This window comes from Giraffa tippelskirchi, chromosome 6 (assembly GCF_054371585.1).
Source record: "Giraffa tippelskirchi isolate mGirTip1 chromosome 6, T2T-mGirTip1v1.2.pri, whole genome shotgun sequence".
NCBI lineage: Eukaryota > Metazoa > Chordata > Mammalia > Artiodactyla > Giraffidae > Giraffa > Giraffa tippelskirchi.
The window spans coordinates 80,125,686-80,151,666 of record NC_137280.1 but is presented as its reverse complement, the minus strand read 5'-3'; the positions used below and the strand labels follow the sequence as shown (position 1 = coordinate 80,151,666).

Sequence of the window (25,981 nt, the reverse complement as noted above, 5' to 3'; positions counted from 1 at the left end):
CAAAACAAGTTTCAGTGGAATGTGTTTTTGAGTGGCTATTGATGAGAGCCATTTGAGGAATGGATTAAACTCTGTCTTTGGGTATTTTCCTCTCTTTTGAGGAACTAACAGGATGATTCAGTCTACTAACTGCCCAGAAAGGAACATTAGTTCCTAGAGCAGGGGCCCAGAGGGGACGTAACCACTAATACCTCTCAGAGTGCAATCTGTACAGTGAGTCAGCGACTAAGACCTTTTTTTGATAAGTGCTGTGAAAGCCAGCTGAGCAAGAGCATGAGCCCAGGGCTGTACCTGGCTGGAGGTCACAGCCACTGACACCTAGGATGTAAAAGAGCAGGGCGGTGGAGTCTTCCACAAACATCCCCTACACAGAGGCTTTGGGGATAGCAGGGCAGAGACTGTGGTACAGTCTTGTAAGCTCTGAAGTCTCAGATTATCATCAAGTTGGAAAAACTCTAGTTCAGTAATCTCAATAATCCATTACAGAAGAGTCACATCATTCACCCGTTTTAGAAAGTAGATGGGTATTCATTGTACTGTTCTTCTATCTTTTCTGATTATTTGAATGTTTCATAATGAAAACTGCAGGGGAAATGGAAGAAGAAAAACAATGTAAATATTGCAGATGGGGGTACCAGTTGCTAAGCCTGCTTTTATCTTCTCTGCTTGCTCCTCATACTCTACTAAAATAATAGTGAAGGGGTTAAACAAAATAAGTAAAGCAACAATAATAAAGAAAAAGGGAAAAAAATAATGGAGGACAAGATAAAACAATCTCATCAAACTTTGGAAGATGGAAAATGGATGGAGGAAAGTAACCAAGATGGGATAATTTGAGGATTAATCCTGGAGGCCCAATATAGGATGAAAGAATTCCAGAAAGAGAACAGAGTAAACTGAAGGCAGGAAATGAACAAATACAAGACGGTCTCTTGGCACTAGGACATTAACCTCTGGATTAAAAAGGATCCCAGATGCCTTGGACAAGGACTGAAAAAGACCCCACACCAGAGCTTAAAATTGTCCTGTCAGAACCCTTGGGACGAAGACTCCTGAAACTCTCAAGGCTGCTATAAAAGCTTGGGAACTTAAGGAGCACTTAAGAGCTAGAAGACTGACGTCAAAAGTCTCATCTAAAACAGATTTTCAGCCTCAAATTCTGTACCCAACTAAAATGATCAAGTGTGGGAGCAAAACAAAGTTGTCAGGAATGAAACTGACAAGGTCTAAATCATCTTACCTGGGCTTGGACCATCTCTCTGGCCAAAAAAAAGAAGCCCAGAATGAAGAAAGAGGTACTTGAAAATGGTACCCAACAGATGAGAGAGTGCCAGTGGTAGTTGCCAGGATGGAAGGAAAGGCATAGGCACTGTGCCTCTGGTCCAGAGAGCTGCCTGCCCAGGCTGGAGCTGGAAGCGTCATGCCTGCCTGGGATGGTCTCCAAGGGAAAAACCAGAATGGATGGGGTATCTGATACACTTAATCTGTGTAGAAAATGCTGTAGAGAAGCTGTGAGAGAATATGGGGAAAGTTACCAAGTGAAAAAGCAAGCATCGTTACTGCTACAAATACAGAAAAACTCTTGAGGAAATAAGCCCACTCCTTAGCCAGAAAAGAACACTATATATAGTGGCACTAACATAAACACTGAATGTTGTTTTTACCAAAATGTGAGTTTTTGAAAGGATAGGGGAAGAGAAGATAAAGTGTTGATCATTTAGAGTAAGAAATAAACAGTAAACATAAGTAGTCAGGAAAGACAGAAAAAAGAAAAAGCACATTGTTGGTTAAAAGTTGTCCCTGGAGGGTGGGCCAGGCTGTGTGGTGGGGGCAGGGGATCTATATTGCTTTTTTAATTTTATGGAAGTATAGTTGATTTATAATGTTAATTATGCTGTAAAGCAAAGTGATTCAGTAATCCATATATGTTTTCCATTATGGTTTATCATAGAATATTGAGTATGGTTCCCTGTGTTATACAGTAGGGCCTTAATGTTGATCCATTCTATAGTCTTTAAAAAAATATTTTTTATTTATATGTGACTGCACTGGGTCTTCGTTGCTGCGTGCAGGCTTTCTCTAGTTGGGGCAAGTGGGGGCTACTGTCTGGTTCTGGTGCACAGGCTTCTCATTGCAGCAGCTCCTCTTGTGGAGCACAGGCCCTAGAGTGTGCAGACTCCAGGAGTTGTGACACTTGGGCTCAGTAGCTGCAGCTCACAGGCTCCAGGGCACAGGCTCAGTAGTCATGGCACATGGGCTTAGTTGCTCTGTGGCATGTGGGATCTTCCCAAGCCAGGGATCAAAACCATGGCCCCAGCATTGGCAGGATTCTTAACTACTGGACCACCAAGGAAGGCCCCATTCTTCTGAAATTGCTTCACTCTAAGACATGGCGCATGGCCTTTGAGAAGGTAAACTGAGTTAATAACATAAACCCAGTGACTGTGCCCTCCCTTCCCTTCAGTGAGCATGTGCCTGAGTGCTAGACTGGAGGCGGACACGCTGTCTCAGGGTCTCACGCACAGCCTGCATGGGCCGTCCGCCTGCCTCAGCAGAGTCTGCGTGTTCAGTGTGCATGGTTTTCCCATCACTAGGCCCCCTGCAACAAGTGCGGTGCCTCAAGTGAGGACAAGAACATCCTCGGCACTGTGGTGCAGGTGGCTCTGGCTGGCTGTGTGGTACAAGCTCTCACCCTGTTCTGAGGGCCTGGCCCTGCCTGCTGTGCAGCTGCTGTCCTGCACCGTGAGGGGAAAACAAAGTCTGTTTATGGACTTTGTGGCTTGGAAGCTGATCTGGGATGTTGCTATTAATCAAGTTTTTGTTTTCCCGCCGGCTTCTAGGCATTGAAGTCGATATTGATGTGGAACATGGAGGCAAGAGAAGCCGCCTGACCCCTGCCTCTGCAGGCAGTTCCAGCACAGAGGGGAAGTGTAGCTCTCAGCCAAGCAGCTGCTGCTCTGACCCCAACAAGACAGACGGGGACGTGGAGGGCACAGCACAGTCTCTGACGGAGCAAATGAATAAGATCGCCCTGGAGTCAGGGGGTCAGCCTGAGGCAAGCACCCCCCTAACACATCCAGAGCTTCTCCCAGCACCTGAATCACAGCCCCTCCCTGGCACTCACACAGCCAGCAGAACCCATTTCTTTTTTTTTTTTTTTTTTAAGAACCCATTTCTGTTGCAGAGTTGTTGGTGGCATTTAAGTTGTCCTGCGAGCCCTCCACTAGGATTTTGTAAAGCAAAAGGACTTGCTAGCCCTGCATGCCCTGTCTCTCGCAGAAGCTGAGGCTGTGGTCAGGTGGCATGTTGTTCTCATTCTTGTGCTCACTGGGGGTTTTGTTTTAGGAACAGATGGAGTCTGATAACTGTTCAGGAGGAGATGATGACTGGACTCATCTGTCTTCAAAAGAGGTGGACCCGTCTACAGGTGAACTCCAGTCTCTACAGATGCCTGAATCTGAAGGGCCAAGCTCTCTTGATCCTTCCCAGGAAGGACCTACAGGACTGAAGGAAGCTGCATTGTACCCACATCTACCACCAGGCAAGGGATTTCAAATAGTTTTGTGTTACTCCCTTTTCCATTCAGGGCATCCTATCACTTCTAGCAACACAGACAGGCATTACATTCTCCACTGCAGGGCTTGTCTAGTGATACAAGAGAAATCTAGGGGTTGGTTTTGTCCTCTGTGTCTATACTGAGCCTTAGTAAGCTCAGCTAGTTTTAGTAATTTCTAAAACTTAACACACAGACCCAGAATTATGAAGGCAGATGTGATATGGCAGCAGCACTGGCTTTGGGCACTGCCGTGCACTGCTGAAAGTGGACTCGGAGTCCATTTCCACCGTTTCCTCATGGAAAGTGCTCATCATAGAGCAGGGGTCACAGTCACGGTTCCGGTAGAAGCCAGGCAGGAAGCTGTCGTGTAAAGTAGGTGGTGTGGAAGGCAGTATGGCCGCGTGGAGGGCAGTAGGGCCGGGTGGAGAGTGCGGCAGCCTGGAGAACACACACTGAATAAGAGAGGCCACTCATACCCTGCTCCGGTTCATCACTGTCACATGGCAAAGATGTTTAAAACATTGCTCAAGTGGAAACCCATCTATGGGCCAGATTTAGCCCTTGGGCTGCCAGTATTTATCTTCTCTGCCTTGAAGCAGGGAGTGGCCTATGGGCCAATAATGACTTTTTCATTTTTATGATGGTTGGAAAAAAGTCAAGATGGGAAAATGAGATGAAATTCAAATTTGTGTTCATAAATGTAAGTTTTACTGGAACATAGCCATGCTCATCTGTTTATATATTGTTTGGCTGCTTTTATACTTCAACAGCTGAGTTGAATATTTGTGACAGATCGAGTAGCCTGCAAAGCAGCTTAAAATATTTACTCTTGATTTTTTTTACAGAAAAAGCTTGACAGTCCCTGCCTTGGAGGGTCCCTGTGAGGGTTAAGACCTTGTAAAAGGGCCAGGGTACAGGTCACATTTGGGGCCCAGTGACTCTTCCTCATAGCTGTCATTACTCTCTCTGGCAGAAGCTGATCCCCGGCTGATTGAGTCCCTCTCCCAGATGCTATCCATGGGGTTCTCTGATGAAGGCGGCTGGCTCACCAGGCTTCTACAGACCAAAAATTACGACATCGGGGCTGCCCTGGACACCATCCAGTATTCAAAACACCCACCGCCTTTGTGATGGTGTTTGCTCACCCATTCTGTGTCCCTTTTCTTGTCTCACAGTTGTGTTGAGTTAGTGTAGAACCCCAGTGCCTCTAAGTGCCAATTTCTTGTCATTCTTCTTTCAGAATCTGGGGGGTGGGGATGCACAAAGCCATCTAGGGCGGTAGAACAAGTGACACAAAGGCAGGGTTCCAAGTGTGTGAGTGCCGATTCTGAGAAACGTTTATCAGTTTCCCATGGATGTCTGGCTCCTTGCAGCCAAGGGAGCCCCCTGGGGCAGAGCAAGAGACTGCTTGCTGGGGAGGACATGGAGACCATACTCATCCTATCTGCACTCTCCCTGCAGGATTATACCAGCAATCCAGAATAGATCTTGCCAAATGGCTTTCTGTTTTTTCTTTCTTTTTTAATGACTATAGTACACTGATACGTAATTGATTTTCTGCTAGAAATTTGATATACTCTGAATTTAGCTAAAGTATCACCAGCATTCAGTAGGGGTGGCAGGTCCTGTCCTGTAGTGATTACAGCTCAGGACTGTGGCTAACAACTGAGAATAAAGAAGGGCTGACGGAGGAACTGATGTTGTTCAGAGTACTGCCTATTTCATAACCACTGTAGTTACCATTTCCAAAAGTGTCAGCTGCTTTTAAAGTTAAAATCGCTTTGTAGCCATTCTGTTATATTTGTAAACAATTTTAATTAAAGGTATAATCACTTTAATCAAAGATGGTACAAGAGGTAATCTGTTTGATGGTCATATTTATCGTCGCTTCTTGTAGTTCCTGTAAGTCATCCTTAGTCCTACTATTTAAAAGCAACTTGGGGAACCCTGTTTTCAGTGGCACAGAGGTCACTGTGAAGTGAATGGTTCATGTAAAATAACATACTGTTTCAATTCACAGATCGTCATCAAAATCCTCTTCAGTTTTAAAAAGGTCACATAGACTCATGAGTGAAGAACGTGCCTGCACCCCTTTGACCAAGGGCCCACCCTCTGCCCAAAGGCCTGCGCCCCGTGACTGCTCGGGGATCCTCCCACAGAGCCTCTTGGGCCCAGGCATGGGAGTGTGTGTGGTCTGAGGAGACTGGAACGCACCAGAGAGGCTGCCTCCTCTTGGAGTCTGGGCCCCAGGGGTCCCCTGCTCAGCCTGTGCTTCCTGGATTGGCCTGAGGCCTCTCTGCAGAGGGCTGAGGGGCTCTGTGTCCAAATGTGAGCTGTTTCCAAGTGGCGTAAGACACTGTTCCCACTTAGACATGGTCCTGACCTGCTGGGCAGGGCATGGTGGTTCCCCCCGAGGAACAAGCTCCATGGTGTCCTGGTCCTCACGACTGCTCCCTCCTTTGCCCTTCCCTGCCAGGCCAGCATGGTCCTGCAGTGGGAACACAAGGTGATGGCATGTTCTCCCTTCAGAGGAACAAGTGCCTAGCAGACTCAAGGGACAGGGAGAAGCGGGTCCTGGGCCTGCGCTAGTCTTGGACTGTACCTCTGGGCACTAACAATTTCTGCTCCGTGTTGTCTACTATTCTGTAGGCTGGCAGGGTAGGGATATGCCTTGATTTTGAGATTAAGCAAAGCACAGCAAATAAATGCCCCCTCTCTCACTCCAAATTCCATGATCAGGCTTTCCAAAAGAGGAAGGTGTTCTCATGTGATCAGTGGATCTATCTCATGGGACCTTAGAATCAGATGAGGGAGTGCCTGGGGTGTGAGCAGGAAGGACCCTAAAAACTGTCTGGAAACACCATGTGCTCATCGCCAGGCAGGGGGAAAGCTCTCTATAACCATGTCGAGGGTTTTAAAGCTGTAGATATGGGATGTGACAGGGGCGCTGGGGCCTGGCTTCTCTCTTCTACCTCAGGAAACAAGGATTCACTGAAAATTGAGTGTCACTGCCTACAAAGGAATTTGAAAGCAATGACAGGAGAGACGCTGCATCACCACCCCCAGGCAGGATGGAAGAGGGTCTGGGTAGTTGTTGGTGATCAGAAACTGCCAGCTCTGTGGCTGACTTGCTGTGACCTCTTTGGACCTTTGTCAGCCTTGATTCCTCACCTTCAAAACAAAACAGGCTTGTGGTGAGCATTAGACAATGCAGTTAAAATGTTTAGCCCAGGGACTGGTACGTCAGTAACTGTCACACTCATTATTCTATAATTTGGAGATTCAGGGCTATACCCTTACCTGGGGGTCACATAGCTAGTTAGTAGCAACACCAAGTTTGATCTCTGCCTCTTGGCTTTGAATGGGTGCTCTCCACTACTGTCTGAAGCTGGTCAGGTCAACCCTGGCCTATGTTGGTACAGCAGTGACATATGCCTGGCAGAGTTCCTCTGTCTGGATGCCTGTGGCTCTCATGACAGCATAAAGCAAAACCCTCATTCTGTGGCCTGGAAGGTATGGTGGGGTCTGCTAAGTTTGAAGCATCAATAACAAGAGCAGGTCCTAGGTGAAGAGAGTGCCTCAATTCACAAGAACCCACCTGGGTAAATGAAGGTGACAGTTCCTCAGAAATCCAGGGCAGGTCCCAAGTTGAACAGTCTGGCAAAGACCTGTCACTCCATGTAGAATGAAGGGAATGGTCCTGATGCAGAAAAGTCATTGGTCAACCTCGCTTGTCTCCAAGGCATCAAGTTGCCCTTTTGACCCAGTTAACATCAGTAACAGCAGGGAAACAGTGCAGGCCAGAGAAAGGAGTTGGCTTAAGACATAACAAGACACATGGGAAGTTGGGCTTTGGGGATGGGGAGGAGGGTATAAGTCTCTTAATAGTCCAAAAAGCAATTTAAAAAATCCAGCGTGTGCTCAATGGCCACTGGGACACTGTCCTCAATCACTGACCTTCAAGGACTTCAAGGTGACCGCACAGTTTCTGGAGTCCTGGACATCAGGGCTGCATGGAGGCTGGACCGTGCTCTGGTTCCATTTCCTGGTAGAGAGAAAGTGCTGTCAAGAATCTAGTCCTGGGACTACCCTGATGGTCCTGTGGTTAAGATTTTGCATTCCAATGCAAGGAGTTGTGGGGTTCAATCCCTGGTCAAGGAGATCACACATGCCTCCTGACCAAAAAACCAAAACATAAAAACAGAGCAATATTGTAACAAATTCAACAAAGATTTTTTAAATGGTCCATATCAAAAAAAATCTTAAAAATGTAAAAAAAAGATCCAGTCCTTCTTGTAATAATCTATCATGGAAAAGAATTTCAAAAAGAATATATATACACACATACATATGTATTATTACTACTATATATTTAACCAAATCACTTTGCAAACCTGAAACTAATGTGACATTATAAATCATCTATACTTCAGTAAAATTAAAAACCCACACAACCTAGTCCTACCACTGAGCAGTGGTCTGATCCTGACTTGGTGGTCACCTGCTCTGACACCCAGCACCTTGCCATCCCTTATAGCTTCCCAGATGGCTGCTCAGCTTCTGCCCTACTGCCAACAACAGGTTGCCCAACGACATCCAAGGCAGTCCATTTCTCTGCTCTATAGCTTGTAGTTGCTAGAAAGTTCTTATTTTGAACTGGAATCTACCTCCCCAAAGCATCTGCCCTGGAAGAGCCACCCTAAACCTAGATGAGGCAGTCTCTCAGAAAACTCACTGAAATGCAGGTTAAGATGAGAGAAGAGACCTGTGACAGGTCTTTCCTGCTCTCAGCTAAAAACTCCCAGGCCCATTGGCTTCTCTGGCCACACTTCACTTTGTCAACCTTGCCCTTAAGTTCTTCCCTGAGGTCAGTGCAGTCTAGATGTTCTGAGTTAAATGAGACTCTTAAGAGGTGCCTCTGCTGGCCTCTTGCTCAGCCCTCACCTCTGCACCTGGGCCCGGCCCAGCCAGGGGCCTGTGCTGACGGTGCCTGCTGGCTCACAACCCACAGGCTCCCTGCCAACCATGGAAGCTGCCTGTCTGTCCCCCAGGAGGGGGTGGGTGAGGCTAGATTCGTGACTGGCTTGGCACCTTTTCCTAGGCAGGCCTGTGCTGAACGGAGGGTCTGGCTTTCTTCTCTCGGATGAAGGCTGTCTGTTGAAACACACTCCTTTCAGCCCCAGTTCTTCAGAGTCCCTTTCCAGATACTTCAGCCAGCGGTTCTTTGAGGGCTGGAGTTTTTCCTACAGAATCGGGAAGTAAATTTATTCTCAAAAGTAGGCACCTTTACTGAAAATCCCCAGTGCAACTCTGAGGCCCAAGGGCCTCAGGACCCATGTCTACACCACCACCAGGAAAGGAATTTGATTGGCAGGTAATGGGAGAGAGATGTCCTGAACAGGACACACTCGCACACACCTTGGGAAAGCTTCAAGCCACAACTCACCAAGACCTTTGCGAATGTCCACACTCCCTGGTCCAGATGAAGGCATAAAGATGTTCATTGAAGTGTTACCAATAATAGCAAATATTTATAATAGCAGAAGTTTGGTAAATGCCCAATAAGAAGGGAATAAATATTGGCAAATCCACTATATTCTGTAGAAACTTTTTAAAAATGAAAATAGTTGAAAGCTATATAGCAACATAGAAGATACAAGTGAAAATTCCAGGATGATGCAAACAAGTATTTCTTACAGAAGTGATGATGAAAGATTAAGTCTGTGAGTAAAGAAATGGAAAGTATATAGACTCAAGCACGCAAGAGCTGATGTGTTAAAGTGGTGTGCTGAAGAGTACCTCCCCTATTTATAATAAAAATATGAAGAGAACCTGGAGTGCAGACGTTGGCAACATGATTCTGTGATCAAAGGTGGAGCTCTTCCAGGGAGCCTGTCAGACAGTTGTTTCCCCTGTCCCTCGCGGGACAGTGTTCCTCGCACCCATGGCATCTTGGATGTACCAATGGCGTCATCTACTCAGTTACTGGAGCTCTTACACACTGCCCACCCAACACTGAGCACCTACTTTGAGGCCTCAGGACAGAACAACAGAGTGTGAGCCTGTTGTGTGGCTCCATCTAGAGAAAGGGAACATGGAAACCCAGGCACTTTACAAGAGCATCCTTTCCCTGCCCAGGGTGCTTTGGAACAAGGGGAGGAGGACAAGGAGGTGAAGTTCAAGTTAAGTTCAGAAGAATTTGCCACGCAGCCAGAAGAAAAAGCCCTTTTCATAGAGTATTGCAAATATTTGTTTACATGGCTGTCTACACACTTATAAAAGGGAAAGGTTTATTCATTTTTGTATTCCCTGCAGCTTTAAGCCAAGTTTTCATCATTCAGTGACATCAACATTTGTTTATGGAACAAATGATGAATGAATGAATAAATGGAACCTCTTCGTGACAGAGCTGGCTCAGGTAGCTGGGCTGAGATGGTGCTGCTTACCTGTGGACTTGCATGGGCAGCCTGCCAAGGACCTACATTTTCTTCCTCATTGGCACTTAAGGATTCTCCCAGAGACCTTAGGGAAAGATTATACAACTGTTCTTTGTAAAATGACCAGGAAGATGAAGGACAGTGAAGACGGGAACAGTAGGATGCACAGACTTAACAATAGCTATCAAAGCCTGCTTAGGGGAACTTATTGATTGAACTTATTTCTGTTGTTTCGATGTGACTTGGACATCTTCCAGCAGTTCAGAAGGCAGAGGGACCATCTGTTCCTTGGAGCAACAGAAAAAGTGACACAGGGCAGAAGGGGCGCTCTTAACTCAGAGACCAGAGTTTGCATCATGGCTTTGCCAAAGACTGGCTGTCATAGACTGTGTGACTCTGGGCACATCACTGTATCCCAGTTTCCTTATTTACAAATGGGGATAATAATGCAAGGGGACTGTGAATATAAATGAGACAACACATGTGCACCTGCCCTGCTCAGGGCCTGAATACAGAGACTAATTCAGCTGAACTCTGATAGTCCCTCCCATCAGCAGTGGAGATGTCCCCCTTGCATAGGGTCATAGGAGTATCTTTACAGTTGTGTTATATCTCAACCGCTACGAGATAAGGCATTTTCCTCAGTTAGATGTGTCTTCATCCAGCCTCCCAGGGATAGCAGGGGTCTTTCATCACATAGAGAGCACAGTGAGGAGCCGGAGCCTCTGCAGCCTCGAGTGGAGCTGGATGGCCAGTTAAAACGCTCATTGTTCAAGGGCGGAAGGTTGGCGCCAAAGCCACAACCATGCATGTCTGGCAGGGTTGCTCCATCACGCGATCACACTGGCACTCTCTCTACTTACCTACAGTGAGAAACCCAAGTCCACCAAGTGTGGGCACCTCAATGTCAGTTTCTTCATTTTTAAACCAAAGCCAATGATCCTCACGGGGTGAGGAGGAAGATGAAATGAGATCATGCGTGTGAAATGCCTACTCTGCCACATGGTCGATACCCCAGTGTCCAGCTGAGCAGTGTCCTGCCAGCTACTGACCACAACCCTGCCCACCATACTATGACTTGGGAACTCAACTCCATCAGCTACAGAACCTCTCTCTGCAATATGAAGGCACGGTCTGTCTTCTCACTTCTAATGTGACCCTGAGAACTGGATGTCTACTATTTCTCAGTAGGTGATCTCTCTTTTCTCCAGCTACATTTTAGTTATTCCCTTTGTTTTCTATGTTCTGTAATTTCATTATGTTGTTGTGTCAAAGAGTGGATTTTATCTTTTAAAATTAACTTATTGAGGTATAATTTATAATTAACCTACCATAAAATGTACCAAATTAAGTGTTGGTACATTAGATGAGTTCGGTAAATTATATTTTTGAAACTATTACTCCAATCAAGATATAGAAAATTTATTGAGATATAATTATCAAGATTTAGAAAATTTTCATCACCCTAAAATTCCCTTATCTGCCTTTGTAGGTGAAAACCACTCATCCTTATAGTATTTGGTCTTTTGTGTCTGACATCTTTCATTAGCAATGTTTCTGAGGTTTGCCCATGTCATTTTTGTTGCTGAGTAGTATTCTACTGTATGAAAACACCACAGAATGTATATTCAAAATTACACTGTCTTGATTGCTGTAGTGTTACAGTAAATCTTGAAATCAGGCTGTAGAAGTCCTCCAGTTTTGTTCTTTATCAAAATTGATTTGGCAATTGCATTTCTATATAAATTTTAGAATCAGTTTGTCAATTTCTTAAAAAAAAAAACCAACAACTGCTGGAATTTTGACTGGGATTAAGTTGACTCTATAGATCAATTTAGGATGAACTGACATCATGACAATACTGAATGTTCTAATCCATGAACATATTTCATCATTTAGATCTTTTTTAAATTTCTCTCAGCAAAGTTGTATAATTTTTACTGAAAATATCTTGCACATTTTTGGGTTATATTTATCCCTAAGTATCCTATATTTTGATGGTATCATAAACGGTATTTGATTTTTAAAATCTGACTTCTCTGTCATTTCTGCTGTCTTTTGCTCATGGTGACATGCTTCCTTAAGTAAGTTAAGTGATCTTTAACTTTGGGTATATGCTACTTGGAATTTTATATATTCTTTGATGCCTGGGTTGAAGATGTATTGCTTCAAAAAGGAGCTACATTTATCTCTGCTTCCTGGGACAATTTAAAAATAAGTTTGAAGGGCCTCCCTGGTGGCTCAGTGGTAAAGAATCTGCCTGCCAATCCAGGAGACATGGGTTTGATCCCTGGTCTGGGAAGATCCCCCATGTCATGGAGCAACTAAGCCTGTCTGCCACAACTACTGAGTCTGTGTTCTAGAGCTTGGGAACTACTAAAGCCCACGCACCCTAGATTCCATGCTCTGCAACAGGAGAATCAGCCACGATGAGAAGCCCACACACTATCACTACAGAGAGTGGCCCCTGGCTCACTGCAACTAGAGAAAAGCCTGGGCAGCAATGGAGACCCAGCACAGTCAATAAAATAAAATAAAATAAATCCTCAGCTTGAGACTTTTCACACAGCATGTGTAAAAGGCTGAAAAGTCATGTGACAGCTTCCTTGTGCTTATAAAATCCTGGAGCAGTATTTCCCCGCTTTAGCCAGTGCCACAGGCAACAGAGGCTGTGTCAGCCTACCCCAGGGAGGAGGGGTGCATTTCTAGTTCATCTGTATACCAGGGTGTAGTCCTCTGGGGACTTTATGTGGTGGTCTCCGACTGACCTTCCCACACTGAACAGACTTTGTCTTTGTCTTCTGCCTCCCTCCTAGCTACATGGAAGCTGCAGGGCAACAGGTTTCAAACGCCCCAGCAGCCCAGCTTACTCTCTGGATTTTGGCTTTTGCTTCATTTTTGATGTCTGATGGCTACTTACCTTGTCATCTCGTCAGTGCATTTAAAATATTGTGGCTGGCATTTTAAAATTAACTTCAGTGGGAAGATTGTTCAGGATCTAATTGCTATGTTGTTAGACATGGAAATGTAAGGGATTTCTCCATCATATACTCCCACCATCCACTCAAGATGAAAACAGGGCAAGATAACCAGGCCCCTCTCCAACTATCATACCTGAGTGACATCTCTGAAATCTGTCCCTGCAGCAGGTTTAATTTTTGGACATGGCGTCTACAGTCAGCACCAGAGCCCTCACCGTAAGCCTGAGAAACAAACACAGATATGAAGTTTAACAAGTATTGACGGAATGCTGAGAAACAGATCCATTAGAGATACAACTCAGGGAGGGTAAAAATGTACTATGCAAGGCCTAGAGCACCACGCAGGAACTCAAACAATGCCTGCCTTTCCTCCAGTGAGTTATAAACTTAACAGTCTCAGGGGCTAATGGCAGTCAGTCTGGCTGCCACCATCACCCTGAATTTTACATATCAAAGCCAAACTCAACCCAAACCCCACACAAAGTGGTTAATAAACATAAGGAATTCAGAAGAGAAGCAACGCAAATTGCCAATAAACATGAATGATACTTAACCCTCACTCATAATCAAAACAATATAAAACAGATGAGATACTTATTTTCACTTAGTAGTCACTCATTTGTTCAATAAATATTTATTAAGCACCTATTATGTGCCAGGTTTCCAAGGCAAACCATTCAATATCACGGTAATCCAAGTCTATGCCCCGACCAGTAACGCTGAAGAAGCTGAAGTTGAACGGTTCTATGAAGACCTACAAGAGCTTCTAGAACTAACACCCAAAAAAGAGGTCCTTTTCATTATAGGGGACTGGAATGCAAAAGTAGGAAGTCAAGAAACACCTGGAGAAACAGGCAAGTTTGGCCTTGGAGTACAAAATGAAGCAGGGCAAAGGCTAATAGAGTTTTGCCATGAGAACGCACTGGTAATAGCAAACACCCTACTCCAACAACACAAGAGAAGACTCTACACGTGGACATCACCAGATGGTCAACACCGAAATCAGATTGATTATATTCTTTGCAGCCAAAGATGGAGAAGCTCTATACAGTCAGCAAAAACAAGACCGGGAGCAGACTGTGGCTCAGATCATGAACTGCTTATTGCCAAATTCAGACTTAAATTGAAGAAAGTAGGGAAAACCACTAGACCATTCAGGTATGACCTAGATCAAATCCCTTATGAGTATACAGTAGAAGTGACAAATAGATTTAAGGGACTAGACCTGATGGACAGAGTGCCTGATGAACTATGGACAGAGGTTCGTGACATTGTACAGGAGACAGGGATCAAGAAAATCCCCATGGAAAAGAAATGCAAAAAAGCAAAACGGCTGTCTGAGGAGGCCTTACAGATAGCTGGGAAGAGAAGAGAAGCGAAAAGCAAAGGAGAAAAGGAAAGATATTCCCATCTGAATGCAGAGTTCCAAAGAATAGCAAGGAGAGATAAGAAAGCCTTCCTCAACGATCAGTGCAAAGAAATAGAGGAAAACAACAGATTGGGAAAGACTAGAGATCTCTTCAAGAAAATTAGAGATACCAAAGGAACATTTCATGCAAAGATAGGCTCGATAAAGGACAGAAATGGTATGGACCTAACAGAAGCAGAAGATATTAAGAAGAGGTGGCAAGAATACACAGAAGAACTGTACAAAAAAGATCTTCACGACCCAGATAATCACGATGGTGTGATCACTCACCTAGAGCCAGACATTCTGGAATGTGAAGTCAAGTGGGCCTTAGAAAGCATCACTATGAACAAAGCTAGTGGAGGTGATGGAATTTCAGTTGAGCTATTTCAAATCCTCAAAGGTGATGCTGTGAAAGTGCTGCACTCATTATGCCAGCAAATTTGGAAAACTCAGCAGTGGCCACAGGTGATGCTGTGAAAGTGCTGCACTCATTATGCCAGCAAATTTGGAAAACTCAGCAGTGGCCACAGGACTGGAAAAGGTCAGTTTTTGTTCCAATCCCAAAGAAAGGCAATGCCAAAGAATGCTCAAACTACCGCACAATTGCACTCACATCACATGCTAGTAAAGTAATGCTCAAAATTCTCCAAGCCAGGCTTTAGCAATACGTGAACCGTGAACTTCCAGATGTTCAAGCTGGATTTAGAAAAGGCAGAGGAACCAGAGATCAAATTGCCAATATCCGCTGGACCATCGAAAAAGCAAGAGAGTTCCAAAAAAACATCTACCTCTGCTTTATTGACTACGCCAAAGCCTTTGACTGTGTGGATCACAATAAACTGTGGAAAATTCTGAAAGAGATGGGAATACCAGACCATCTGACCTGTCTCTTGAGAAACCTGTATGCAGGTCAGGAAGCAACAGTTAGAACTGGACATGGAACAACAGACTGGTTCCAAATAGGAAAAGGAGTATGTCACGGCAGTATATTGTCACCCTGCTTATTTAACTTATATGCAGAGTACATCATGAGAAATGCTTGGCTGGAAGAAACACAACCTGGAATCAAGATTGCTGGGAGAAATATCAATAACCTCAGATATGCAGATGACACCACCCTTATGGCAGAAAGTGAAGAACTAAAGAGCCTCTTGAAGGTGAAAGAGGAGAGTGAAAAAGTTGGCTTAAAGCTCAACGTTCAGAAAACTAAGATCATGGCATCTGGTCCCATCACTTCATGGGAAACAGATGGGGAAACAGTGGAAACAGTGTCAGACTTTATTTTTTTGGGCTCCAGAATCACTGCTGATGGTGAGTGCAGCCATGAAATTAAAAGACGCTTACTCCTTGGAAGGAAGGTTATGGCCAACCTAGATAGCATATTGAAAAGCAGAGACATTACTTTGCCAACAAAAGTCCATCTAGTCAAGGCTATGGTTTTTCCAGTGGTCATGTATGGATGTGAGAGTTGGACGGTGAAGCAAGCTGAGCGCCGAAGAATTGATGCTTTTGAACTGTGGTGTTGGAGAAGACTCTTGAGAGTCCCTTGGACTGCAAGGAGATCCAATCAATCCATCCTAAAAGAGATCAATCCTGGGTGTTCATTGGAAGGTCTGATGTTGAAGCTGAAACTCCAATACTTTGGCCACCTCTTGCGAAGGGTTGACTCATTGGAAAAGACTCTGATGCTGGGAAGGACTGGGGGCAAGAGGAGAAGGGGACGACAGAGGATGAGATGGTTGGATGGCATCACTGACTTGATGGACATGGGTTTGGGTGGACTCCGGGAGTTGGTGATGGACAGGGAGGCCTGGCGTGCTGCAATTCATGGGGTCGCAAAGAGTCGGACACGACTGAGCGACTGAACTGAACTGAACTGAATTATGTGCCAGGACCTGAGCTAGGTAAGGACAATACAAGAGTGGATAAACATCACAGTCATCACGGAGCTCTGTAGTGACAAGAGACAGATAATAAGTACATAAGACACCTATATGGCCATCAGATGGTGAGAAGTGGTCCATAGGAAGGCAAGGTGATGAGGTGGGGGTGGGTCAGAGAGGAGACACAGTAGGTAACTTTATATGTTCAAGAGGTCAAGGAGTGGATCACTGAGAGGGTAACATGTGAGCACAGAACAGGAAGATAAGCGGGAACAAATCATGTAGATAGCAGAAGCAATGAAACGGAAAGGAGTGCAAACACCTTGAGCCTGGCATTTTGAAGAAAGAGTGAAGAGGCCAAGTGGTTGGAGTTGAATGGTCTAGGGCAAAGAGGGTAGGAGATAAGGTTTGAGAGTGCAGGCCCTGTTACAGGAAAAGTTAGCCTTATGGGCATGAGATCTGCTCTGCTCTTTCTTGAAATTCTTAATAATCTCATCTTTGAACCTGTGTTGTGTAAGTGAAGTCTGATGAGATAATGAAACATGTTTTTAAGTTGTGGACAGCAAATGTGTCCACTGTACCTTGCCACTCTGTTTGCATAGAGCATGCCCGATGCCCCAGAAGCACAAAGTTCCAGTGAACTCACAAGGTGTGAAAGTTCAATGAGACTCCAGGTTTAGGCGGTGTGCGCTGTCTGTGCCTAAGTACATGAGAGGCACCTGTAGCCTGAGGGGCTAGGGCTTCCAGGGGAACCAGAACCTGCTTCAGTTGCAGAAAGAAGGCAAGGGTATTCTACCGAAACCATGAACAACCAAGTAAACCTATCATATCTTTTCTTACTCCTATTACCTCCCTGGAATAGCCTGTCCTGAAAATGACACAGAAAAAAGGGAGAGAAGCACAATCCACAGTTCCTTTTTTCTCAGCACTTCCTTACTAGTCAGTAGTGGAAGGTTGAGAGTGTAGGTAGAATGTGTGTGTGTCAAGCAGTGAAGTAAAAACAGTTGATTTAATTTTGTGCAACATCTCCACTCTTAAGAATAAAATATGTAGGCATATATGAGCTACAAAATAAAAACTGCAATTCTGATCATTCTACATGTGTACTAAATGCTCTTATATTATTCTGTATATGTTCCACATATGTACTAAATGTTCTTAGCATTTAAAACGAGTGTTGACAGTCTAAATGGTGTTGCACTATTTAAATGTTAGCTTTTAACAATGTTAAAATATTGGTTAAAACTAACATTTAGTTAGTTTTTCTTTACACAGGAATAAATTATATAGTAAATTAAAAAAATAGTAAATATGGACTTTCCTAGTGGTCTAGTGGCTAAAGCCTGAGTTCTATCCCTGGTGGGGGAACTGGATTCCACATGCTTCCACGAAAAGATCCTGCATGCGGCAACTAAGACCTGGAGCAGTCAAATAAATTAGTAAATAGAAATAAATATTTAAACCATTAGTAAATAAAAAAAATTAGGAAGTCAGGAGATCATGAAAGAAGAGCTTAATATTTTAGAAGCTTTAATAGCAGTTTTTTTCTGCTTTTGAAAAGGGACCCCATATTTCCATTGTACATTGTCTCCTGTCCCATCCAGGCCCTATCTGAAGGCACATACACGTTACTCCAACCTGGAAGGTCTGACATGATCCTGCACATGTAGGACCCTTCGGCTGTGGTGCTGAGACTGTATGGCTGAAACAGGTGACCGGTCAGGAGGGGGCTGCAAACACTGTGGCAACTCAGTCCACTGTGATAACAAGTGGGCACAAGGTGGGTATATTGTGACTAAATTTGCTGATGGATTATATGAAGAGTATAAAAGAAAAAGAAGAGTCAGGGATGAGTTCAATGTTTTTAGTTCAAACAACTAGAAAGAGAGACTTGGCAGTTAAGAGATGGGGATGACTGTGGGAAAAGTAGGTAGGTGAAAGTAAGGGGAGGGCTTCCATTTTGGAATACAGGTTTGGGATGCTTGTTAGATATCCAGCAGAGAGGTAAGTGGCTAGAAGCATATACAAGTTCACTGGCAGGCCTGGGGTCTGACACAGATACTTGAGAACTGTCAGATTGTCTTATCTCAGACCACTAAGGGAATGACTGTAGCTAGAGAAGAGGGGAAAAACAAAACAAAAAACTGAGTTCCAGAGCACTCTAAAGTTTAGAAGATGAGGAGATGGGAAAAAACTAGCAAAGAGGATTGAAACACAAGCCAGGAAGATAGGAGGAAAACCAGGAGCAGGGTGACTGGAAGTCCAAGTGAAGACTTCAAGGAGGAGGAAGTGACAAACTCTGACAAATGCCACCAATAAGTCACGTCACTTGAGGACTGAGAACCAACCATTATTTTTAGCAACACAGAGACCATTGCTGACTTTGACATGAGCAATTTTAGCATACTGGTAGGGAGTGAAATCCCATTTGGGGCAAGTTCAAGTGAGATTGGGAGGAGACAAAATGGAGAGAGTAAAGGCAAAATTTAAAAAGACTGATAACTGACTTATGATTGCCAAGAGGGAGTAGGGTGGGGAAGGGAAGGACTGGGAGTTTTGGGTTAGCAGGTGTACACTATTATATATAGAATGGATAAACAACAGTGCTCTACTGTATAGCACAGGGAACTATATTCAATATCCTGTGATAAACCACAATGGAAAAATATGAAAAAGGATGTGTGTGTGTGTGTACATATATACACACACACACACACAATTTCTGCTGTACAGCAAAGTGATATAACTGAATCACTTTGCTGTACAGCAGAAATTAACACAATATTGTAATTCAACTATACTCTAATGAAATAAATTGAAAAATTAAATAAATTCCCAAAAGACTGACAACTTATGTATGGCATAACTGGGAGGGTGCATGCTCTCTTGCATGGCAGAAACTGCTCTCTGAATACTAAAATGCATTCTCTCCTCATCTGAGAGCAGACTAGACTACACTTTCCAGTCTTTCTGGCAGTCAGCTGTGGCCATGAGACTAGGTTCTTCCCACTGGAATGTGAACCACTTCCAGATTCTTCCTGGGTAGCTTCTTCCTGATCTTGCACCTTCAGGGGCTTGAGGCAGCAGGAGACAAGCCTCAGGGAATAGCAGAATCTCAAGATGACAGGTGCCAGGGTGCCCGAATGATCGTACCAAGTACAGCTGCCCTGCCGATCTCAAACTCTCCCAGGACTGTTAAAAATAGCAAGAGAAAACAACTTCTACTGTGTTAAGCCACAATCGTGGTGTCTGTTTGTTAATGTGGCCTAGTCAGTCCTTCAGAGAAGGCAATGGCACCCCACTCCAGTACTCTTGCCTGGAAAATCCCATGGACGGAGGAGCCTGGTAGGCTGCAGTCCATGGGGTCGCGAAGAGTCAGACACGACTGAGCGACTTCACTTTCACTTTTTACTTTCATGCATTGGAGAAGGAAATGGCAACCCACTCCAGTATTCTTGCCTGGAGAATCCCAGGGACGGGGGAGCCTGGTGGGCTGCCGTCTATGGGGTCGCACAGAGTCGGACACGACTGAAGCCACTTAGCAGTAGCAGTCAGTCCTAAGCCATACACCACTGCATAAGCATGGGAGGTGCGGAGAGGAAGGCAAACCTTCCTCAAGAATTCAGAAATACAGGCTGACAGCTAAAACATGTACAGTCATCAGCCAGCCTCCTGCCTTCTGAGACCCAATCTCAAGGTAGGCCTCAGCTGCCATACTTACCGACAGATGACCTAATTGTCCCCACTCCTACCCATCCCAACTGACAAGACCAGAGGTGGACATCTGAGTCAACCACATCAATCAGATTATTTCTCCCAGGAGTTTATAACTGGGACGCAGCCCTTTCAGTTGGTTTGAAATGAGATTCTGTGGTCTGTGAGTGGAGTATGTTACTGTGAACTGGAAAGAGAGAGAAAGGAAAGGGATAGGGAGAGGAGGAGGAAGGTACAGTGAGAAACTCGGTGAAGGGAGGAGGAGGGAGGGAAAAGAAGATGCTTGTGTTGCTGACAGCTCTTCAGTTCTTGGGGTTGGTTCTTCAAAGGGTCAAAGGCAAAGTTCTTCCCCTGGATCCCCTCAAGATATCCCATTACCTTGCCGGTGCATTTTAAATTTTGCTGAAGTGTTTTTTCCTATAATCTGCAACTAACAGAACCTTGGTTGAAAGAATTCCTCTGATTTAACTTGTAGGAATTTGTCCTAAGGAAATAACTGGTCAAGTAGATAAAGAAGTATTTATAAGAAGCTTCACTACAGAGTTCCTTGGTGGCTTAGACAGTAAAAGATCTGCCTGCAATGCAGCAGACCTGGGTTTGATCCCTGGATCGGGAAGATCCCCTGGAGAAGGGAATGGCAATCCACTCCAGTATTCTTGCCTGGATAATTCCATGGACAGAGGAGCCTGGTGGGCTACAGTCCATGGGGTCACAAAGAGTTGGACATGGCTGAATGACTACACTTTCTTTCTTTCTTTTACTAAAGAGTTTTTCATAACAATGAAAACTAAAATCAACCTAAGTGCCCATCAATGTGGGGCTGGTCATTTATTCATTCAACAGACATTCCTCGAGTGAGCACTATCTCACAGGCATTGTGCTAGGTACCAAAAGTATACAGTAAAATATAGAAAAAAGGGTATATATGTGTCCATCAACAGATGAATGGATACAGAAGATGTGAAGTGTGTGTGTGTGTACGTCTGTATATATATATCTAATGGAATATTACTCAGTCATAGAAAATAATGAAATATTGCCATTTGCAACAACATGGATAGACCCAGAATGTATCATATTGAATGAAGCAAGTCAAAGACAAATATTATATAATATGACTTATATGTGGAATCTAAAAATTATACAAATGAACTTATTTACAAAACAGAAACAGACTCACAGACATAGAAAACAAACTTATGGTTACCAAAAGGGAAAGAGGGGGAGAGGAATAAATTAGGAATGTGGGATTAACAGATATACACCACTACAGACTGGAAAAGGTCAGTTTTCATTCCAATCCCAAAGAAAGGCAATGCCGAAGAATGCTCAAACTACCACACAATTGCACTCATCTCACATGCTAGTAAAGTAATGCTCAATATTCTCCAAGCCAGGCTTCAGCAATACATGAACCATGAACTTCCAGATGTTCAAGCTGGTTTTAGAAAAGGCAGAGGAACCAGATCAAATCACCAACATCCGATGGATCATCAGAAAAGCAAGAGAGTACCAGAAAAACATCTATTTTTGCTTTACTGACTATGCCAAAGCCTTTGACTGTGTGGATCACAATAAACTGTGGAAAATTCTGAAAGAGATGGGAATACCAGACCACCTGACCTGCCTCTTGAGAAACCTGTATGCAGGTCAGGAAGCAACAGTTAGAACTGGACATGCAACAACAGACTGGTTCCAAATAGGAAAAGGAGTATGTCACGGCAGTATATTGTCACCCTGATTATTTAACTTATATGCAGAGTACATCATGAGAGACGCTGGGCTGGAGGAAGCACAAGCTGGAATCAAGATTGCCGGGAGAATATCAATAACTTCAGATATACAGATGACACCACCCTTATGGCAGAAAGTGAAGAACTAAAGAGCCTCTTGATGAAAGTGAAAGAGGAGAGGGAAAAAGTTGGCCTAAAGCTCAACATTCAGAAAACTAAGATCATGGCATCTGATCCCATCACTTCATGGCAGATAGATGGGGCAACAGTGGAAACAGTGGCTGATTTTATTTTTCTGGGATCCAAAATCACTGCAGATGGTGACTGCACCCATGAAATTAAAAGACGCTTACTCCTTGGAAGGAAAGTTATGACCAACCTAGATAGCATATTAAAAAGCAGAGACATTACTTTGCCAACAAAGGTCTGTCTAGTCAAGGCTATGGTTTTTCCAGTGGTCATGTATGGATCTGAGAGTTGGACTATAAAGAAAGCTGAGCGCCGAAGAATTGATGCTTTTGAACTGTGGTGTTGGAGGAGACTCTTGAGAGTCCCTTGGACTGCAAGGAGATCCAACCAGTCCATCCTAAAGGAGATCAGTCCTGGGTGTTCATTAGAAGGACTGATGTTGAAGCTGAAACTCCAATACTTTGGCCACCTGATGCGAAGAGCTGACTCATTGGAAAAGACCCTGATGCTGGGAAAGATTGAGGGCAGGAGGAGAAGGGGATGACAGAGGATGAGATGGCTGGATGGTATCACCAACTCGATGGAAATAGGTTTGGGTGGACTCAGGGAGTTGGTGATGGACAGGGAGGCCTGGTGTGCTGCGGTTCATGGTGTCGCAAAGAGTTGGACACGACTGAACGACTGAACTGAACTGAACATATAAAATAAACAAGGATTTATTATATAGCATAGGGAACTACATTCAATTTCTTGTAATAATTTGTAATGGAAAAGAATAGGAAAAAATATGTATAACTGAATCATTTTGCTATATACCTGAAACTAATATAATATTGCAAATCAGCGATACCTCAATTTTTTAAAAAGTGTATATAAATAAAAGAGGCAAAGCATTTACTCTCAAGGAACTTACAGTCTGAGATGGACAATACTCACATAAACACACTTGAATATATTTCTGACAGGGAAATGAGATTTACTAGGGGATGCCTCAACAACAAGCACACAGAGGGAAGCAGGTCTGGATTGTTTCAAGGTCAGAAGGAAAAGCCCCTACAGCTGAAGGAGGAGAATGATGCGATGAGGCTGCAGAGGTAGAATCAAGGGTTGGAGCAGGTGAACAAAGGGCTCAGTGAGGAGACTGTGGTATTAGAAACCAGGTAGGTCAGTAAGTATGGACTTGGAAAAAAACTGTAATCTGGGTGAAACAATTGGGCTAATAAAAGCATTTCGCTCTTGCTCCCTTCAGTCCATGTGCTCTTTCACCTCCTGACTACCTTCACACCCTGACCGCCCCTTCTCACACCCTTGGATCTCTAACAGCTGTCTGTCTATCCCCAGTTAGGTCTGATTACTCTTACAGACCCTGCACTCTCCTCTCATTGTGCTCAGTTTAATTTTAAATTACATGTGTGTGCTTTAGTTTCTCTTCCCCTTTCACAAGGGCAGATCTGTACAGGCAATAAGGACACCTTCCCTTTCATTGTTTCCCACGCCTACACACAGAAGGTACTCAGTAAATACTGACTGACTGACTAAACAAAGGAAGGTCACTTTCCAGGCACTGCTCCATCCACTTCACTTCCTAAAGGAAGATGATTTTAGGGAGCAGGAGCTCTGTATCTAATGAACCTGAGTCAATAATGGAACACTGGGTTCCATGAAAAACACACTTCTGCATGGCTGGGTCCCACCTGCTTTCTGGTACTGGTATTAGACACCCTGCTTCTTGGGACTCACCTGCAAAAATGATTGCTTCTTTCCACAAGCTTTGCATGTCCACTTGAGACTCTTTTTCACCTATAATGAAATTTCAGAAATATAGCTACGATAATTATTTGAAACAGTTGGAACTGGATCAGAAATAGTAACTTAAAGAGATAAGAGGAAAAGAATAGAGTCTAGAAACAAACCAACACATGTATGAAAATTTAGTATATTTAGTATAAGTGGTTCTGGGAAACTGGGTATCCACACATTAATAAACAAGATCAAATTAGATCTCTACTATCTGTGATTCTCAAAAAATTCCATAACATTTCAAGTCTTGATAAATCTGACTAGATGGGGTCTCTCTTAACATAATAAAATAGCCTACTTCCAGCTCTAAAGCTGCAGAATCACCATGAGAATTCCCATGCAAGTCAAGAACAAGTCAAGGATCTGCACTATTATTTACTGTCTTTTTGGATGTGCTAGCCAATAGAATCGGAAAAGAGAAAGTAATTAAGAGGTATGGAAAGGAGGGAAAAAAACTAACCTTATTTATGAATATTATTATTTATTTCTTTAAAACCCAAGATAATCAAATGAAAAACTACTAAAACCAGTAAGACAATATATTAACATAGGCACTAGGTAGAAAATTAATGTATCTCCAAAAATTAATATAGTTTATAAGCAAATATCTAGTTAGAAGAGATAATGAAAGAAAAGTCCACTTATAATGGCAACAGAGAAAATGTTACTAAGAGGTACCAAAGCTGCTTTAACAGGTGGAATGAGGACTTCCCTGGTGGTTCAGCAGTTAAGAATCCGCCTGCCAATGCAGGGGAGAGCGGTTTGATCCCTGGTCTGGGAAAATTCCACAAGCCTCAGAGCAACTAGGCCTATGCACAACTAGACCTGTGCTCTGCAACTACTGAAGCCTGCCCAGCTACAGCCCGTACTCTGTAACAAGAGAAGCCATGGCAATGAAGACCCAGTACAGCCAAAAACAAATTAATTAATAATAATAATAAAAACTTTTTTAAAAAAAGAGATGGAATGAGATAGCATGCTTAACATCATGAAGATGTCTAGGTTGATTCCTAAAAATAAATACAATTTAAACAAAAATCATCTGGTCTTTTGGAGAAGTACCTAAAAGGATTCTAGGGAGAACAAACAACATCTATTACAAATTTAAGTGGGTATATCCTAAGATTCTACTTCTCAGCATCTACTTTCAAACAGCATAAAAATATTGTGTACTTTCTATAGCTACATATGCAAGTAAGAAATGCATTAAGAAATAATAAAAGCTCTGGAAGGACAAGCAGTAACTGACTAGCTCTGAGGGGCTAGAGAGAGCGAGAGAGAGCAAGAGAGAGAGAGAATATGGTATAAAAGGATGTTTGGAATTGGACAGGCCTAGCAGAGGAGCTCGGAGAAGGCAATGGCACCCCACTCCAGTACTCTTGCCTGGAAAATCCCATGGACGGAGGAGCCTGGTAGGCTACAGTCCATGGGGTCGCTGAGAGTCGGACACGACTGAGCGACTTCACTTTCACTTTTCCCTTTCATGCACTGGAGAAGGAAATGGCAACCCACTCCAGTATTCTTGCCTGGAGGATCCCAGGGACGGCGGAGCCTGGTGGGCTGCCGTCTATGGGGTCGCACAGAGTCGGACACGACTGAAGTGACTTAGCAGCAGCAGCAGAGGAGCTTGGCCGGCTACAGTCCACGGGGTCGCAGAGTCGGAAGCGACTGAGCACGCATGCACTGGGTCTTCTTCCTCTAGTTCCAGCTCGCGGGAGCTACTCTCTAGTTGTGGTGCCACAGTTTTTCACGGGGGTAGCTTCTCTTGTTGCAGAGCATCGGCTCTAGGGCTACTGGGCTCACAGCTGTACCTTATGGGGCCCAGAAGTTTCCGCACATAGGCTTAGGTGCTTGGAAGCATGTGGAATCTTCCCCAACCTAGGATCAAAGCCCTATCCCCTGAATTGGCAGGCGGATTCTCACGCACTGTTCCACCAGGGAAGTCCTGGTTTCTACAAATCTTACAACCAAAAAGCAAAATGCCCCCAAAGGCCACAACAACGGGTATGGAGACGTGCCATCAATAAAACCTAGTTCTCACAACTGATATCATCACTTGTCCAGGCCTCAAGCACACTCCGCAACCCCACGAGACTGCGCCCACGTCTGCGGACAGGGCGTGGGGAAGAGGTCGAGCCTCTCAAGGCTCCACATCGTCCCGCCCGCCATCCCCGCGCTCGGGGGAGGGGAGGCCCCACCTGGTGAGCCTGGAAAAGGCTGCAACAGCAGCATCGAAGGACCCGAGCCTGCTGACGAAGCCCCATTGCGCCCCACCTC

General features: G+C 44.2%; 2 protein-coding genes and 1 long non-coding RNA gene across 12 annotated transcripts in view; 1 reads left to right on the top strand and 2 right to left on the bottom strand.

The window, feature by feature from the left end:
• LOC145509244 (uncharacterized) overlaps positions 1-582 on the bottom strand; it is a 3,029-nt gene extending 2,447 nt beyond the window's left edge. Inside the window, exon 1 of the long non-coding RNA XR_014055940.1 lies at positions 2-582. This is a non-coding gene — a long non-coding RNA (uncharacterized LOC145509244). The remainder of the gene's footprint in view (position 1) is intronic.
• The window catches only part of SQSTM1 (sequestosome 1), an 11,406-nt gene extending 6,007 nt beyond the window's left edge, over positions 1-5,399 (top strand). For 4 of the 8 annotated variants that reach the window (XM_081497629.1, XM_081497628.1, XM_081497636.1 and 1 more), the window contains 3 exons: positions 2,841-3,055; positions 3,346-3,541; positions 4,530-5,399. In XM_081497629.1, the coding sequence (XP_081353755.1) occupies positions 2,841-3,055; positions 3,346-3,541; positions 4,530-4,687 (569 nt within the window). In that variant the 3' untranslated portion in view covers positions 4,688-5,399. Of the gene's footprint in view, positions 1-2,840; positions 3,056-3,345; positions 3,564-4,491 lie in introns of all 8 variants that reach the window. The other 4 variants (XM_081497632.1, XM_081497630.1, XM_081497633.1 and 1 more) reach the window with 2 other exon arrangements.
• Positions 5,357-25,981, bottom strand: MRNIP (MRN complex interacting protein). Of its 3 annotated transcripts, none has more exons than XM_081497637.1 (8): positions 25,903-25,981; positions 23,645-23,704; positions 13,108-13,196; positions 10,003-10,078; positions 8,501-8,799; positions 7,514-7,601; positions 7,155-7,256; positions 5,357-6,044 (listed from the first exon to the last, which is right to left on the bottom strand). In XM_081497637.1, the coding sequence occupies exons 1-8, from the start codon at positions 25,966-25,968 to the stop codon at positions 5,571-5,573; spliced, it is 1,254 nt and encodes a 417-aa protein (XP_081353763.1). In that variant the 5' UTR covers positions 25,969-25,981; the 3' UTR covers positions 5,357-5,570. The 3 variants fall into 3 exon arrangements, with proteins under 3 accessions (XP_081353763.1, XP_081353764.1, XP_081353765.1); XM_081497638.1 differs by having other exon boundaries at positions 8,648-8,799; XM_081497639.1 differs by lacking the exons at positions 10,003-10,078; positions 13,108-13,196 and having other exon boundaries at positions 8,648-8,799.